Source organism: Schistocerca nitens, chromosome 2, assembly GCF_023898315.1.
Source record: "Schistocerca nitens isolate TAMUIC-IGC-003100 chromosome 2, iqSchNite1.1, whole genome shotgun sequence".
Classification (NCBI taxonomy): Eukaryota; Metazoa; Arthropoda; class Insecta; order Orthoptera; family Acrididae; genus Schistocerca; species Schistocerca nitens.
This window is the reverse complement of record NC_064615.1, coordinates 508,569,838-508,589,201: the sequence shown is the minus strand read 5'-3', so window position 1 is coordinate 508,589,201 and position 19,364 is coordinate 508,569,838. Positions and strand designations below refer to the sequence as shown.

The window sequence follows — 19,364 nt, the reverse complement described above, 5'->3', positions numbered from 1 at the left end:
CATGTACTACAGGACCGCGGCCGATTTAAGCTACCACCTAGCACGTGTGGTGTCTGGCTGTGACACCACACATGGTACGAAATATAAACCTAAAACTGAAAAGAGCAACGTTTACATTTGTCTTAGAAGCAGAAAGATAGGTCCTCATATTAATTGCTGTGTGTGCATGCAATTAGAACCGGAATCTAAAACTTAGGGCTGGTAAAAGTATATAGTAAATGCAAAGATCCAATTTATTGTTAACATAGCTTCTGAAACTTTTCCAGTGTCATCAAAAATGTTTAAGCTCCATCTCCAGAAAAAATTGGGCCCGGCAACACTGCAGTGGTCTTTCTGTTGAGGGTGTGTGGCACTGAAACCTTCATATGATCATCTTAAGCCAAGTTTTTTATGGTTTCCCAAAATAATTTGATGTGAATGCTTTTCCAGTATTCATGGCCAAACCTCACTAAAACTGTTCACAAAAATCCATTACACTGGAATAAAATGTTGCTATTGTTAAGCATCAGTATAGAAGATCGCCAGTTTCGTTTTCCATTGCTTATGTTTTCATTAGCATCCACACACGAACCGTCAAGTTTAATATCTCTTTAGAACATAACAATTTTTGTTTATGACTGCCAACAAATTTCGGTGGTTGCAGTTGCATATTTGACTAATTGTCATCATCAACCATCTGAAAGCGTAATATAATATACAACAGATAAGCAAAGCATCTAAGGAGGAAGCATCATAAGTTTAAACAAGGATCAAAATATAGAGTAAATAGTACATACAGGGTTCCGTAGAACACACTTAAACTTCTACATGGCTAGATGCAAATCAATGGTGGCCGAAATAAAAATACAAAAATAAACATTAATACAATTGCAATTCCAGAACACAAACAAGTATGAATAGTGAAGAAAATACAGGACCGTAATGACTGGCAAAAATAATGTAAGAACTGAATTATGTCATTCGTACACAGCTCAGATTGAAATAAAAATTGCTTACATTTTGAACTCCAAGAAGAACTTTCATGTTATGTGCACTCAGGTGTTCTTAGGAAGGTTAACATCATGTTAACATAAAGCTCATTAGAAATCAGAAGCTCCTTTTCAATGAAATTTTCCCAGCATTTGGCTGAAGTGAGTGAGAGAAATGACAGAAAACCTAAATGTAGACGGTTGGATGGGCATTTGAACTACTGTCCTGCCAAAATAAGTGAAATTTGTTTTCCAGGTGACCCATCACAGCCACGTATCATTATCTGGTACATCAAGTACCTTTTGTGCTTTTTGACTCTGTGTGTTTTATATTAGGGTCAATGTTTTATGAGCAGTGAGCCAGTAATATGATTTCCAGTGTCCTCAATATCCAGTGTCACTTACAACTGGCCCTTGCCTTCTTTTTAGCCCCTTATATGGACACTGCAGTATGGTAACTAATTATAGATTATCAGAAAGTGCTCTAAATCTGCGTCTGTTACTATTCTAAATGTAGCATCGCATTGATGTAAGATGTTCAGCATGGATTAATGTTGGATGTGTGATTCTTAAGTTTCTCCCGTGGTATTTCTTTCTTGAAAAGTCCACGGGTGTACTGTCGGTCCATAGTGTCCAAAGGGCACAATATTTCGGCGATCAGACGTGTCGCCATCATCAGGTGCGCTGACGAACTGAGCACCTGAGGGTGGGCGGCCGTCTTAAGTCCCTTCCCCTCGCGAGGCGTTCTCCCTGTGGTGGCGTCGGTGTAATTGTTTCGTCCGCCCTAGTCACCCGTTCGTTTCCTTTGCTGAGCGTCTTTTTAATTAGACTCAGTGCTGGTTCCCACGCCCTGCTGAGGTTGTAGCCGCAATCTCGGTTGATGGGTCCGTCCCTGGTACGAATTTCGATAGCCTCTCTAACAACGCTGTCCCAGTATTTAGATGTCTGTGCCAAGTTGGTAGTCCATTTCATGATTTTCGGATAAACAGCGCTCTGCGACCGCCTACTTGTTGGGGTACCTAAGTCGAGTGTGCCTCTGATGTTCTCGGCAACGATCTTCGATGGTGCGCACTGTCTGTCCAATATAAGTCTCCCCGCACTGACACAGAATCTGGTATATGCCGGCCATCCGCCAACCGAGGTCGTCTTTGACACTTTATTTGGTGGGCAAAAGACAGTTCCTACTCGGTGTTTCCTCAATATTCGTCCTATTTTCCCCGATAGTGCGCCAGTATACGGTATATAGGCAGTGGCTATCTCTTTCTCCGTGACTTCTTGCGTCTCCACACGCTGTACTGTAGAGGTCGAGTGGAGAGTGCGTCTGATCTGCCATTCCGAGTACCTGTTTTTCCGTAGTACCGTTTTGAGGTGTTCCAGCTCTTGGGGCAGACTCTCTGTGTCAGAGATGGTGCGCCCCTTGTCCACCAGTGTTTTTAGCACCCCATTCCTCTGCACAGGGTGGTGGCAGCTATCCTGCACAGGGTGGTGGCAGCTATCCGCTTGCAAATACAGGTCGGTGTGCGTTTTCTTCCTGTATACCCCGTGGCCCAGGGTGCCATCCACTCTTCTTTTGACCATGACGTCCAGGAATGGTAATCCTCCGTCTGCTTTACTCTCGATAGTGAATTTGATGTTCGGATGCATGGAGACACCAGGGTGCCTCTTCGAGAGTCAGTTGAGCTTATTGCACAGAAATTTGACGAGAAGACAACCAACCTTTTCAAGCACGTTCTGACCTCCATGTATTTTCTCTTTAATGGAGAATACTATGAACAAACAGAAGGAGTCGCAATGGGGAGCCCACTCTCACCTGTGGTCACGAATTTCTATTTGGAGTAATTCGAGGAGGAAGCTTTGGCGTCATCCAAATGGAAACCTACTTATTTTCTACATTATGTATATGACACGTTCTTGATCTTGCCCCATGGAAGGGACAAGTTCCTAGACTTCCTTACACACCTGAACTCCATACATCCGGACGTCAAATTCACTATGGAGACCAAAGCAGAAAGAAAATTACCATTCCTGGACGTCATGGTCAGAAGAAGAGCAGATGGCACCCTGGGCCACGGGGTGTACACGAAGAAAACGCACACCGACCTGTATTTGCAAGCGGATAGCTGCCACCACCCTGCGCAGAGGAATGGGGTGCTAAAAACACTGGAGGAGAGGGCGCGCACCATCTCTGACGCAGAGAGTCTGTCCCAAGAGCTGGAACACCTCAAAACTGTGTTCCGAAAAAACGGGTGCTCGGAATGGCAGATCAGACGCGCTCGCTGCCCCACCTCTACAGTACAGCGTGTGGAGACGGAAGAAGTCACGGAGAAAGAGATAGTCACTGCCTATATACCGTATACTGGCGCACTATCGGGGAAAATAGGACGAATATTGAGGAAACACCGAGTAAGAGCTGTCTTTTGCCCACCATATAAAACGCGAGCATTATTGGGAAGTCTCAAAGACGATCTCAGTTTGCGGAATGCCGGCATATACCAGATTCCGTGTCAATGTGGGAAGACTTATATTGGACAGACAGTGCACACCATCAAAGATCGTTGCCGAGAACATCAGAGGCATGCTCGACTTGGGTACCCCAACAAGTCGGCGGTCTCAGAACACTGTTTGTCCAAAAATCACGAAATGGATTACCAACATACCAGGGTCTTGGCACAGACATCTAAATACTGGGACTGTTAGAGAGGCTATCGAATTTCGTATCAGGGACGGACTCATCAACCCAGATTGCGGCTACAACCTCAGCAGGGCATGGGAACCAGCATTGAGTCTAATTAAAAAGACGCTCAGCAAAGGAAACGAATGGGCAACTAGGGCGGACGAGGCAATTACACCAACGCCACCACAGACGCCGAGGCCAGTGTCTCACTGACTGCTGACATGCGGGCGTTGACCTCGGAGAGAATGCCTTGTGAGGGGAGGGGATTTAAGACGGCCGCCCACCCTCAGGTGCTCAATTCGTCAGCACACCTGATGATGGCGACATGTCTGATCACCAAAATATTGTGCCCTTTGGACACTATGGACCGGCAGTACACCTGTGGACTGTTCGAGTAATGTTGGATGTGATTTTAAAAAGCACGCAGACCTAATAAAATGGATTTCTGACATCTGGACTGTAACCATAGGAAATGTAAATCTGGATGACCATACTGGTATTTGGTGTATGATTGCCATACTTCCATGAACATGTAATTTTAGCAATCGAAAATTTGAAATTTGTGGTGCTAGTGCTGTTTGAGCATTAGGTGGGACTATGATCATTAACTACGTTAGTATTAGCATACCTAACCTTTGTTGTATTTCATATTTGTATAGAGCGCCATTTTATGTTGTAAAGTCAGTTTGGAGTTACAGAAGTTAAGTCCATCCTTCTACTACACAGTGAGGCCAGGTGACGAACACTTAGCCTCTTTTGGTATTTCAAATGCCCTGAGAGTCCCACATTCCCAACAGGCTAGTACAGTTGACCTAGCACATGAGAAAGGATGCTATCAGAAATGCTTCATACATGTTTGGTTTTTGGACTGAGATGCTTTATTGTCATAATCATATGTGCTGTATCTTATTATGTCTTCATGCATATTTTGTCTAGAGTATAAGTGTGCTATGTGGAACATAATCTCCAGCTGTCTGAAAGAGAAGGAGGAAGAAGAGAAAGAGGAGATTAGTGTTTAATGTCCCATGAGCATCAAGGTCATTAAGGACAGAGCAGAAGCTCGGAGTAGGGGAGGATGGGAAAGGAAATTGGCTTGCCCTTTCAAAGGAACCATCCTAGCATTTGCCTGAAGCAATCTTGGGGAATTATGAAAAACCTAAATCAGGATGGCTGGATGTGGGTTCAAACCATCATCCTCCCAAATGGTAGACCAGTGCGCTAACCTCACTTGGTCCAGCAGTCCTCGACACCCGTGACACAGAATAAATCTGTAAATCTGCAATGGAATGTGCACTGTAATAAAACTTGCTGTCTGATTCAAGATATCTGCCATACTAATAAATGAACTTAGACCTCTACCTTTCACTCTTTACAAAGTACAGGTAGACGTATTGGCAGAGTTAAGTCTTGTTCAGGCATTGATGAACACTCAGATTGCTCAATGGATGCCAAAAGTATCCACTCTAATCAATTTAACACACATCCTACACCAGTGATGTCATATGTTTACACCAAAGATAAATTATTCCAAAGAATAAAGCTGCAGAGTAAGTCCAGCAGCAAAGTAAAACCATGTAGCATAGACAAAGTCATGTATAAAATGAAAGGTCAATTGTTTAACATCTTTCATCAAAAAATAACAAATGTTATAACTAAAAAGGATGAACTTCTAAATTACCACAATGAACTGAAAGACCAAATGGAGTGTGCTCTCGGTCTTCTTCTTCTCCTTGGTCCTTCAATTTTTGGGTCATCAGTTCTTCTCCCCACGTAGTACTTCCCTCTTCTCTGCACATGTCCATACCATCTTAGCCTACTTTCTTTGATCTTCTTCCCTATGGGCCCCACTTTCACTGTTCCCCTGATGTACTCATTCCTTAGTTGTGTCATCCCACTCATCCACCTTAACATTTTCCTTTCTGCCACTTCCATCCTTTTCTCTTGGGCTTTTGTAATTGGCCAAGTTTCTGTGCTATACAGCATCACAGGCCTTACCACAGACTTGTAAAGCTATCCTTTCATTCTGCAGCTAACCTTCTTATCACACAGTACTCTGCACAGTTTCCTCCAGTTCATCCATCCACTCTTTATCCTGTGCTGTATTTCAGCCTCCAGCCCTCCATCACTTTGCATGTAAGAGCCTAGGTATTTAAGTTTCTTGCCCAGCATCAGTTGTTCTCCTTGCAGGTTAATACATAGATCTTTAGCATCCTTTGTACACATATACTCTGTTTTCACCCTGTTAATACTCTTTCAAATTCTAAAGGTGGCAGGGGTAAAATACAGGGAGCGGAAGGCTATTTACAATTTGTACAGAAACCAGATGGCAGTCATAAGAGTCGAGGGGCATGAAAGGGAAGCAGTGGTTGGGAAGGGAGTGAGACAGGGTTGTAGCCTCTCCCCGATGTTATTCAATCTGTATATTGAGCAAGCTGTAAAGGAATCAAAAGAAAAATTTGGAGTAGGTATTAAAATCCAGGAAGAAGAAATAAAAACTTTGAGGTTCGCCGATGACATTGTAATTCTGTCAAAGACAGCAAAAGATGTGAAAGAGCAGTTGAACGGAATGGAGAGTGTCTTGAAAGGAGGATATAAGATGAACATCAACAAAAGCAAAACAAGGATAATGGAATGTAGTCGAATTAAGTCGGGTGATGCCGAGGGAATTAGATTAGGAAATGAGACACTTAAAGTAGTAAAGGAGTTTTGCTATTTGGGGAGCAAAATAACTGATGATGGTTGAAGCAGAGAGGATATAAAATGTAGACTGGCAATGGCAAGTAAAGCGTTTCTGAAGAAGAGAAATTTGTTAACATCGAGTATGGATTTAAGTGTCAGGAAGTCGTTTCTGAAAGTATTTGTATGGAGTGTAGCCATGTATGGAAGTGAAACATGGACAGTAAGTAGTTTGGACAAGAAGAGAATAGAAGCTTTCGAAATGTGGTGTTACAGAAGAATGTTGAAGATTAGGTGGTTAGATCACGTAACTAATGAGCAGGTACTGAATAGGATTGGGGAGAAGAGAAGTTTGTGGCACAACTTGACTAGAAGAAGGGATCGGTTGGTAGGACATGTCCTGAGGCATCAAGGGATCACAAATTTAGCATTGGAGGGCAGTGTGGAGGGTAAAAATCGTAGAGGGAGGCCAAGAGATGAATACACTAAGCAGATTCAGAAGGATGTAGGTTGCAGTAAGTACTGGGAGATGAAGGAGCTTGCACAGGATAGATTAGCATGGAGAGCTGCATCAAACCAATCTCAGGACTGAAGATCAGAACAACAACAACAATTCTCATTTATCTGCTTATCAGTATATCACCTAGAAAATTGTAAAATAAAACAGTTACATCAGTTGGGGACAGAAGCTAATATCATACTATTGCAAAACCAGTCAGAGGAGAGGGAAAGTGGCTGTATGTTAAAAGATAACACTTTAGTCTTAGAGCCTACAAGTTACTGAATGTTATGTTGAACTGCTCTTTGAATCAAAATAACCTGCAAATACTGGTGCATTAGATTTGGACACTATGTACGACAGTGACAGGCACTACCTTCAAAAACACATCACCTATCACCTACGAGGTATTAAACAATCATCTGGCCACTAAATAGCAGTGATACTTCTTAATATGATAGTAGTTTTAACAAAACATTAAAATCTTGTGCTGATTTGATAGGACCATGCTGATCTGTATTTCCATTCGCTCAGTGACTCAAGGTGTAGCCTACACCTTGACTGAATTGAATACACTGTAATAACACACATTATAAAGTCTAATTACAGGCCCATTTCAGTCCTTCCAATACCTTTAATGAACTGTTCATAAACTGTGATTTTTGCCCATGACACAAGCACATGGATTCTAAATCAGTCAACTCAGACACAGCCCAGCTGATGGGGGAATAGTCCTACAACTGCTTCACAGCAACTAGCTCACATTTTAAACTAAACTAGAGCAACTAGTATCAAAAGTAGACATTGTCACTTCACGTCATAGTTAGTTATTTATTTCACTCACAGCTGTGAGAAGATATAACTGATCATGACCTGTTTTAGCTATTATAGTCCGACTTCTGATATATAAAACATAATAATAACTATAAAGAGCCAATATGTCTACTTATGATAAATTACATACAGTTGGACTTGCATTTGGGAGGACAACTGTTCAAACCCACGTCTGACCATTCAGATTTAGGTTTTTTGTGATTTCCCTAAATCACTCCAGGCAACTGCCGAGATGGTTCATTTGAAAGGGCTTGGCCGAATTCCTTCCCCATCCTTGACACAATCTGAGCTTGTGCATTTACTTCCACACATACAGCATACAGTTGTTTGTAATTTATATATATGACAGTTACGCCTCAGTTTGATTGGTTATAGTGTAACCCATGAATGACTTTGTTTACTTTATAAGTTCCAAGATAATATTATTGTTACTTTATAATGTTGGTCAGGCAAATATAAATTGTCTGTATTGAAAATGGTTGAGGAGGGGAGAAAGGGGAAAGGTGATGGGAGGGGTGGGGTGGGGTGGGGGGGGGGGTGGGGGGGAGAGCTCATATACATTAGCTTACAACTGACAGCATGATGCATCTAAAGAAAATGTTTAACATGAAAATTACAGGTTCAAATATGAAATCCAAAAAGCCAAAAAGTTTAAATTGCTCTTAGGACCTCTTAAAGATAATAAAATTTTCTAATTATGATATTTTCGCATGAATACAGCAAGCTAAGGGACATATGCTAAAATAACAATATGATAAGACCTACGAAACACAATGAATGAAGATTACTGACTCTGAAAACAAAAGGTCTTTGTTAAAATATCAGGCTGGCACAAATTTCCACTTTTTGTTTTGTCAGAACTGAGGACTGATTGACGTTAATGCAAATTTCATTTATTCATTCCAGACTTTCTTATGTTTTCTGTATGAATGTAGTGTGGTCACTTTTGATTACCACAGCCATAATTTCTACATCTCTTCAGTAACTGTGTACATATAAGTTTCACAGACTGCATGATCTTTTCATCTTATTGCAGACAGTTTGTACATTCATTAGTTACTTTTTAACAAATTTTGTTTTTCATTAATCTGTTTCTACCCTTCATTCTCACATCATCACTGTCTTCAAAAATTTGTTCCACATCACAATATGTTTTTTTAAATTTGTCCCTTATGTTTGAATGTACTCAAGAATGTTTATTTGTCTCATGTGGTTTTTGTCAACTGTTTCAAAATATATAGTGTTCATCTGTCCTGTTATCAGTTTGATTTTATTTCTTCTTTATGAAACGCACAGGAGCTTTCTCTTTGGTGTTTTTCATCTATACACCTAAACTGTCATTGTCTTTCCTCTTTCTTTACTCTTTTTCCATTCTTCTTTTTTCGTGACATGTAAATAACATAGTGAAAAAGAAAAATAATGATACAAACAAGCATTTTAAGTCGATTGAATATAATAATAATAATAATCAGTGCACCCCTAAAGAAATAATGTGTTTAATCTAGACTTTGATTTTATGAAAACAGAGGGAGTGAGTTACATTCATATTCTTCCAATGACTTCTGTAATTTTTGTTTACTACTTCTGTGAACTATGTCTATTCCAGTGCCTTCCATGTTCCATACTTCTTTCTTTCTCTGTTTGAATTGTACAAGAAACCTGATATTTCCAGTTTTCATAATTTTTTCTGATCATAGTGGAACAATCACCGCCACTTTCCTGTTCTTCTCTGTCTCTGCACTTTTATGTCAGCTCTTCACTCCTGTTAGGCAATACATTTGCTTTTGTGCTAACTCTGCTGTCTTATTAATGGGCCTCTTTCTTCATTCTGTTCATTTAGCAGATCTGTTCTCCTTCATCAACCTTTTCTTTCTAAATTTTGTCTTTTCATTTATTGCTTTCTTCTTTGTTCATACACTTTTCTCTGTTTGTATCTTTGTTTAAATACTTGTATCTGCCTGCTTTTTCTACAAAAATGTCCATCAGTGATCTAAAAAAGCTTTTCCATCAGTGATCTCAAAATTCTTTCTAGTATAGTACTCCACAGTTCTATGTACTTTCCTGTTTTCTTCATTTGCCCACTTTGCCTTCTCTATTTAACATTTACTTTCTCTTCTTAATTACCTGCAGTATTCACCTTGCATAATAGTGTAAATTTACAATATAATTTATCTTGTCCTTACATCAAATTCACTTGACCAAGATTTTTTTCTGTTTCATTTCTTACGCCTTTGATTATGCCCTTGATGTACTCCTTGGTCCTTCCCATTTGTAATTAATTAGTATTATTTCATACATAATGGCTGCTGTTAGTTAAGTATATTCTTTACTTCAGCTTTGATGATATACTACTTTCTCTTCAACCTTTTTACTAGATTCAAGAAGTAACAGATGCAGCTTTGGTATACATAAGTGGAACTGCACTTCCTTCCAAACCACCTGTATTTTATTTTGAATTACAGTGTTCTGAATGCATATTGTTTTCTCATCATATAAACATTATGCAAGAATAGCACAATGTACTGTCCATAATTACTGAATTAGCTTGGCTTCTAGTGGTAAATTTTTCGCACCTTATCTCTTAATGCATATTGCAATATAGGAAGAAAGAAAGTCAATTATTTATTTACAGATGTTGTTTCTAAGGCTTTTAGATATCATTAACTTGGGTTTAAATCTTGTTAACAGGAAGCAGAGATGCATAACTTTACAACAGAAGATCTCCAAGTGGCAATGGAACACTGTGGTGAGAAAAATCCAGTTACATGGTTGCGTGATAACTGGCGCAATATGATTGATACTGTAGTAACTCTGGCCACCAACTACGGGCATGAGAGACATGAAAATAATATTGGAACAATATCAGCTGCTGAAGCTCGTGATGCATTACGAATACATCGAGGAAATGTGTGGGCAGCTGTTACTGAGTGTGTAGAGCAGCGCCAGAAGAAGGTATGCTTTAATGGACTGTATGCTGTGTGACTGATATTCTGAATTAACTATCCTTGTTTGCTAAACTGTTTAAGTTGACTACTTAGATTTATCAATAAATCTCTACAATTATGATCATGTTATGAACCTGTCCTCTCCTACCTCATATTCTTTCTCAAATACCAGCTTCAATTCAGACATCAATCATAAACTTCACTAAACATGCAAAATATTCTACTGCTGTTTGGCCCTCTCTATACCTCTTAGATCGTATATTAAGGTCTGCAGATTCATTTTACGTTGAAAAAGCCCTGCGGCAAGTCTACCAACATTCTAAACTTTCTCAAGGTGTATATACATTTGCAAGCAGTGTGTTCACAAAGGCTCATGAACCACTCAGGGAAAACATTGATGCGACGAAACTTGCCTGAACAGTATGTGAGCCACATCACTCTCAAGCCCGTAGACACCTTTAAGCTTGCAACAGTGCTGTCTCCACTGACCTTTAGTGTCCCTTTGCACTCCAATGGAAAACAAACCTAGGCAGTTTGTGCTAAGTGTCTCACAAGCTGCTTGATGGCAACATACACATTTGCAAGCATCATACTAGCTTGCAATTGTGTAAGCATCTTCCGACTATTTCATTCTAAAGATCTGTGATTTATTCTGAGAGAAGTGGAATGCAGTGATATTATCAACTGGACAAGGTCACCCACAATGAAACAGATGAATTAAAATCAAACAATAAAATATTACATTTACAATTATTTCCAACTTCATAAGAGTCTGTTTTTTGAATTTAATAATAAACATACTTTTTTTTTCAGTATGCAGAGCTGATGGCACGTGGAAATTTTACTAGGGAGGATATTGTAACCGTTCTAACAGCCAATCATGGAAATCTTGAGGCTGCCTATTTAGAACTTAGTAAGACACAACTGAAACCTTTCTTGATGAGAATTTGGGGGCCACCTGTAGGAACTGATAATGAAAGTGGGAATGTTGAGGCTAGTATGAGGGTGCCTGATAAAATTCCTGAGCCTGTCCTCAAGACTCACACAACAACTGATGAAGGTATGTTATGAGAGGTGACATGTTATGAAGAAAATTAAATTTGATTCACAGAAATCTTGAGTATTTCTGTTACCAATTTTCATGTTGTTTTACATGTAATATCAGTGACTTGTTGCAATGATGACTTGGACTGCAGTGTAACATAGAAATTGTATAGCTGAAAGCAAATAATTCTGGTGTATGGACATATAAAAATGTTTTCTAGCTGTATTATGATTCATGCTGATTAAGACAGAATAAAATAAATGCATAGTAACTGTGTTTTAATACTAATTGATTCAATACTGGAAGGTCCTGAGTGCAATACAATCAATGGAAGGAGTATAGTAGCCACTAACTATATAACTGTGGTACTGATTGGTAGATGGCCACATGAACTCATAGGTAAACTTTCAGGTATCAGGTACTGTCCATTCTACAGAGGTAATAGGCCAAGTGCTGGGCCCATACAGCTCTCCCTCTCTCTCTCTCTCTCTCTCTCTCTCTCTCTCTCTCTCTCTCTGTCTCTCTCTCTCTCTCTCTTGGTCTAACTCTTGAGTCTGATGACCATTGTATGACTCAACTGTATGTTGAGCAGTTTTCTCTACTTAAACCATTTTCAGTAGCAACTGAGACAGACACAGTCTGCTGTCCAGAATTGCCATTAGGCATACTTCTACTTGACTAATGTCTACTCTTGTCCAGAATTCAATCAAATTCTTTGAATAAACTAAGTAAAAAGATACTGATATAGATAATTAAATTTGCTCTCTTGAAATTTTGACAGCATAAAGAGTATTCCATGAAGTTTTGGGATTTCAACCGGATTATGCCTACCTCTTGCCATCATACTTCAGCTTGCAGTTATTCAGCCAACTTCAGGAGAGTGTTTTTCATTGGAGATTGCTAGTTCACAATACTAACTTGACACCAAAAATCATCTGTTGCTAGATGTTTCATTAGGCATAAAATGTTTTCTTTCTGAAGATGTTAGAGAAATCACTGGGTGTCTTGCCTTATCCAGTTGAAAGCCACCATCATGATTAATAAGTTCTTATGCCAAATGTATTTCCACCAACTCCTTAATAATTGAATCCCAGAAGGATCTTGTCTAATCCAAGATTTCTGTGGCAGACTAATCCGTGGAATGTCGTGCGGAAGTACAATTTGCAGGCTTCTATCTGCCATCACCCATAACAAACTATGAGCATCCTTCAAATGTTTCCAATGAAATTTTCACTCTGCAGTGGAGTGTGTGCTGGTCCTGAGTTTGAATCTCAGTCTGGCATACAGTTTTAATCTCCCAGGAAGTTTCATACTTCAAATGTTGGTGCACAGGGCACATCTTGCGTCTGATGGGGATAGCCTTGCAAAGGAGCTGGAATACCTAAAATCTGCTCTCAAAGATAATGGATATTCACTGCACAAGATCAGCATAGCTTTAAGCAAGAAGAAACATGACCACCCACAAGATCAACAGGAGAAGGAGTGGTTTTAGTCCAGGGCATTCCTCTCATATATCAGCAATATTTCGTCAAAATTAGACAAAATCTTAAGGAAACTTAACATCAAAGTAATATTCCACCTACATACAAAGACTTGTGCTGCTCTCAGTTTGGCAAAGGATGATTTGTTGTTGTGGAGGGCTGAAATCTACAGAATACCTTCATAGTGTGGCAAAGCGCACAGTGCTCGAAAAGTGCAATGAACATGATCGCCTTTTACAGCCCAGTAAGTCAGCCATAGCCAAGCATTGTATCTCCACAGAACATTCCAAGGATTATTCTGCCACGGAAATCTTGGCCATGACAGGATACTTCTGATATTCAGTAATTAAGGAACTGGTGGAAATACGTTTGGCAGAAGATCTTATTAGTTGTGATGGCAGCTATAGACTGGGGCCCAGTGATTTCATTAACTTTTTCAGAAAGAAAACATTTTATTACTAATGAAACATTTAGTGACAGTTGATTTTCTTGATTTGAGATCAAAATTTTAACTCCAGGAGCCTGTATTTCGACAGAGTATGCACATGTACAAGGGTAGTTTGAAAAGTTTTTGGAATGGAATGGAAAAAAGTACTTACATCACCGAAACATTTTTTATTTTGCAATGTAGTCTCCTTGTAGATTAATGCACTTGATCCAAAGATGTTGCAGTGCCTTGATCCCATCTCGAAAATGAGTTTCCTCCAGGCTTGCTAAATTTTTGTCAACTCCTGCTATCAATTCTTCATTTGAAGTGAATCTTTGTCCACCAAGAAAAATTTTTAGTTTTGGGAAGGGATGGAAGTCTGATGGAGCCATATTTGGTGGAAAAGGTGGGTGTGGCAACAATTTGTACCTTAGTTCATGTAATTTTGCCATGGTGATGGCATGTGCAAGGGCACGCATTGTCTTGAGGGAAGATGACTTTCTTCCTTGCTAAACCTGGTCTTTTCTCATGTATCTTTCACTGCAATTTGTCCAGGAGGTTAGCATAGTATTCTCCAGTAATTGTTTGTCCAATGGGGAGATAATCTACAAACAGAATCCCCTTTGCATCCCAGAACACTGATGCTACGACCTTTCCTGCCAAAGGAATTGTCTTTGCTTTCTTTGGTGGTGGAGAATCAGCATGTTTCCACTACTTTGACTGTTGTTTTGTCTCTGTGGTGTAGCAGTGCACCTAAGTTTCATCTGTGGTCACAAACCGGTGCAAAAAATCTTGTTCGTTTCTCCTAAAATGGGCCAAACATTGTTCCGATATGTCCATTCTCATGCGTTTTTGATCCAGCATCAAGAGTCGCGGCACCCACATTGCAGATAATTTTTTCATTTCTAATTCTTCAGTCAAAATGTTATATACCCTTTCAGATGACATCTGGCAAGTGTGAGCAATTTCACACGCTTTCAATCAGTGATCCTCCATGACCATTTTGTGCACTTTGGCAATGATTTCTGAAGTAGTGACACATCTTGGCTGACCACCATGCAGATCATGATTTAAGCTCTCCCAAACAAATTTAAATTCATTTGTCTACTTGACAACAGTTGCATATGAAGGAGTAGAGTCCCCCAGTGTATTCTAGAAATCACCATGAATGTCCTTTGCTTTCACATCTTTCTTTAAAAAGTACTTAACCACTGCTCGAATCTTGATTTTTTTTCATCTTCGCAAATCACTACGCGGGAACAACGACAGAGCCACGTCACCACCACAGCTCTCTTCCAAGAGCACTGACATGGCACATTTTTACAGGCAATAGTCCAATGAATATCTCGTGAGCAGTTTGTTGTGCTAGTGCTGACCTCTCTTGGTGATTCGGAGAACTTTTCAAACCACCCTTGTAGTATTACCATAATGCATGTGCTTGCATGCCACAGATAGAGCAATCCCAAAGAGGGTACGAAACTCAACAGAGATCACTGATGTACTTGCTGCCTTTGTGCATGTGTCTCCAATGTGAATTAGCAATCTCCAGTGCAAAACACTCACCTGTAGATGGTTGCATGATTGTCACCTGAGATATCATGGCTGCAATCCCAAAACTTCATTGAATAAACTTACTATCAGTTAACCTATTTTTAGTGTCATTCTGTGTAAAGAGTTATTTCTATCTTTCCGTATTATTGGTTGGGAAAACATTGTAATGAAACTCGAAAATTATAAAAAGTAAGAAACTGTTTGCGTATTGTATTACATAAAAGTTGAAATGATGGGTGTAAATGTTTTTCTTCTTTTGGTTCAGTTCACACTACACCATTATTGTCTCACATTTATTCTCTTTTCCTATATTGCTTAACAAGAAAGTTGTCATCCTTCTTTAGTAGTGGCATCAGTAACAGTAACAGAGATCAATAACAATGGTAGTGTATGAACTGATGTGAACATGAAGCTGAATAAAAGTTCTATTTTATTTTCACTTTCTGCATCAAATTTGTATGAAGTTTCGAGTTCACAGCAATTTCTTTCAATTTGTTTGTCAGCTGACATAACATAGTTAGTATGAGTTCACTTCATTATGTAAGAGTAACCATTTACTGATCGTACAGCCACAAAATGGGCACCAGACTATCAGAACATCAGAGAATAATTGATTGTAGGTCACACCAGGTACCCATATACCCATATATTTGAAATGACCACATTGCTCTCATATTATTAGTTGAAAAATGGTGGGATTTCTGAGAGGAAAATAGCTTCTATGAATCTCGGTTTTACTGAATTCATAGTTTATGTCAACCCTGACTGTTGATAAACACTCACATTACTTAATTTTTGTTATAGTTCTTTTTTCATTGTGGGATAAGCTATGTCACTAAGGTTGCAATTTACAAATTTATAATTCATGTTCTGCTCCCTCCATTATTATACCAATATTGTTTAACATTTTGTCTGCTCTCAGGTCCAGTTCTAATGCATTATTGTTGCTCACATATGGAGTTCAGAAACATATTACTTTCTGTACCCATATATTTAATACATGACCTTTCATGGTAGCCAACTACATGTGATCCTGAGTACTGCCCAAGCACTGCCAGGCATTGTTGAAAGTGCTTGATAGTGCCCTACTAAAAGATGATGTTTAATTGACACAAGAACTTTTTGGAAGAAAAGCACAGACACTGAACAAGCCAATATGTATGGCAAATAATCTAGTACAACTAGAAACAATAAGCATCAATGGATTTATGCTAATGCTGTAGCAGGACTTTGCTTTTCCTGATTTAGACAATCAAGGATATTGTCAAAATCACAAAATTGTATTTGGATTTAATGTGGACAATGAAATAAAGTTTTGCATGTTTAAGGTTGAACTAATTTCTTCATATTTGTAGACATTTTTTCCAGCTGTTCTTATATTCCTGTATTGTTCTGCAATGTATGTCTCACATGACAAAGTACTCTCAGCTTTCTGAAAGGGTTACAATGCTTTCAGCCGAAATGTATGTATTTATAATGTTATAGCCAAATTCGTAGGCAAACTGTTGTGCCGTTCAGTGAGAAACATTTAAATTCCACTTTGATGTTGAAACTTGTATTAAATAATATGAAAACTTTCAATTAATAAATGAAGTCACATCAGAAGTTGCCTGAGTCCAAGTCTGTTTGGTAAAAATGGAAAAGAAACTCCACTAACTTGTTTTGTGGTACCTTCACTAAATTGCTATTGCTAGTTATAGTCACTTAACATACCATGAAAAATATTTGAATAAGATGAGAAAACTGAGGTATTGTTCTGATTTTAATCTGATAGGCCTGGTGAAAATTTTAAAAAAGGAAAAGAAAAAGAAAACACCATGAAGAAATTATCCAAAGTGGTCACAAATTGATTTTAATACAGATATTAATGGAAAATGCAAAATTGTAAACTTTGGCAGTCGATAGATGAATGGGTGATGCTGCTGTACATTTTCACTATGCAGCTGGCAAGGATAGTAAACAGAAGACATGTCAATATCAGGGCATAAAATGCTCAGCTGGACAGTAACTATGTCTCACAAACAGGCATGTGAACATCATACACAGATGTCAGTATTTGGTAGAGGATGTGTAGTTGGCCTCAAAGAAGCTAGTTCGAGTAGTTAGTGAATTGTTCACTATTTGAATGGGTGTGATGCCACTATTCAATGACTTTGGCAGGATTGGGTGAACCATAACTGAACGCAGTATCAAGAATGGAGTGGTCAACTTAGAGAGACAATGTAATGTGAGGGCAGAGCAGCTGTTAGAGAGGCACTCAGAGCCTTGGATTCATCATTATCATTGATTTGTAACCCACTTTCTAATGGTACTGTGAGCCCTCACTAGGTCCATAGATAGTGGTTCTCATATAAAGACAGGTATGTTTTTATCTTGAGACATCTGAGCTTTTGTGGACATTTCATCACAATGTGAGGCATATTTTGAAACTGTAGATAATACCTCAATATCATGAAGCACAACAATCAGCCTCTTGGTGTTTAGTAACACCCACTTCTGTTAACTCAAAATGGTCATACAGAGTAAGACAAATTATTGGGAAAGTAATTTTCAAATATTTAGACAATAGGTCACACACTTGTTAATCTCATTCAGTTTCAGAGAGAAGCATTGTTCTCTTACCTGACATCGTCATCTTGTGTGCCTCCCATAGCACAAGTCACTCTTCAAAACTTCCAGTATTAGTTTAATCTTGTATTACATTGACTATAATTATTCCTCAAAACCAAAGAAATTTTCTTCAAAGACTGACTGACATTCACTCCAGATTCATAACTACCAGGATATTCTACTTTTAGGGAGAAGGGCATAAAAAGTGCTGCTAACTAATACAATAAAGACTAAACGAGCACTGAGACCATCTCTTACTCATTCATGAACTCTTCATAAAGTGTAGATGTTGTTTATGATTTTCATTTCTAAAGGATCTTGTTTACCCTTCTATGTACAATCTCTTCTTATCTTTTTTTCTGCGACATTTGTCCCATCTGACAGGTCCAATAATGGTGGACAAGCCCCTATCATGAAACAACAAATATTTTCATTTTAATTCTGTGGCTGGATGCCTTTCCTCTCAGTGTAAATGTCTGTTAGTCTAAGACTGTGTTCACACTGCATACTGGGCTGAGACATGCTGGGCCAGGCTATGATGTGGTGAGATATCAAACCCATTGTTTTGTATTGTGGTATCCACACTGGCAGCTAGGACATGATGGCACAGTGAGAGCTGGGCCATGCTGGCAACAATCAAAATGTTTAACATTTTGGATGTGAGCCAGCCGGTGGCACAATTTAGTGAAGCTAACTTATAGCTTCTGCAGTACACGTATGAAATGTCTCCCACCTGCTCTTATCACTTTTATCTGAAGTGTCACTGTACGAGGTTTGTCTATCTATTATCATACATTTGCAACAGTAGGGAACTAAATACCTATATTTTTCATATTTTTTTTATTTTTCAACTTAAAATGGTGAAATTGAAATGGAAACACCTTAGGGACACAGAAAAGTTTGAAAAACTTGGCAAAATCAGGTCAGGTAATCCAGGGAAAAGTCCATCAAAACTAAGTTCCACTAGGTCTTAGTTTCATCACAGTTCCTTAAAAGCTATCTTAGTTTGAAGAACTATGCACAGTTCTTTCTTTGTATGTGGAAGCAGAACTAGTGAGCTAAATGGCGTTATCTCAAGAACTTTTTCAATATATCTGTGTCACAAGACAAAGAAGATCATTCTGAGAGGTCGTCATTGGCTCCAGTCGATGAACCATCTCCACAGCCAACTAAGAAACCACTTAGCAAAATACTGAAGAATTTTTACAACTCAGAAAGGACAAAATACCTTCGATGAAGGCGCAGCAAGATATTACTGAAGATGATGATGCTATTTACTGTCTGATGTGTGTCAGGTCTTGACTGTTTTGCAGCACACACTGAAATGTATTATGATTCATTATGTAATACAAATACAATTATTTGTGAAAGTTTTTATTTCTTTACGTAAAGTAAAAATCTCTCCTAAATGTATGTCACTATTTATGGGATGTGATACATAACTTCCTATTTCTCCAGTACTTCAGGACTTGATGAGTCATTGCACTATCAAAACAGTACAGAGGTTGGTGTGTGGGGGAGGGGGGGAGGGGAGGTAACAGTGATGTGCACAACCTCCATCAATCGGCAGTAATTTGTTTACCTGTTCTGCAATGTTTGAGGCAATGTTAAAACTACCGATTATTCTTGTCAACTGTCTTTAATGACCATGACG

The 19,364-nt window shown here is 38.9% G+C and overlaps 1 protein-coding gene across 1 annotated transcript in view; it reads left to right on the top strand.

Annotated features, from left to right (window-relative positions):
* The window catches only part of LOC126235125 (E3 ubiquitin-protein ligase lubel), a 443,689-nt gene that overhangs the window by 300,823 nt on the left and 123,502 nt on the right, over positions 1 to 19,364 (top strand). The window contains exons 14-15 of the mRNA XM_049943859.1: positions 10,340 to 10,603; positions 11,410 to 11,656. Of these exons, the coding sequence (XP_049799816.1) occupies positions 10,340 to 10,603; positions 11,410 to 11,656 (511 nt within the window). The remainder of the gene's footprint in view (positions 1 to 10,339; positions 10,604 to 11,409; positions 11,657 to 19,364) is intronic.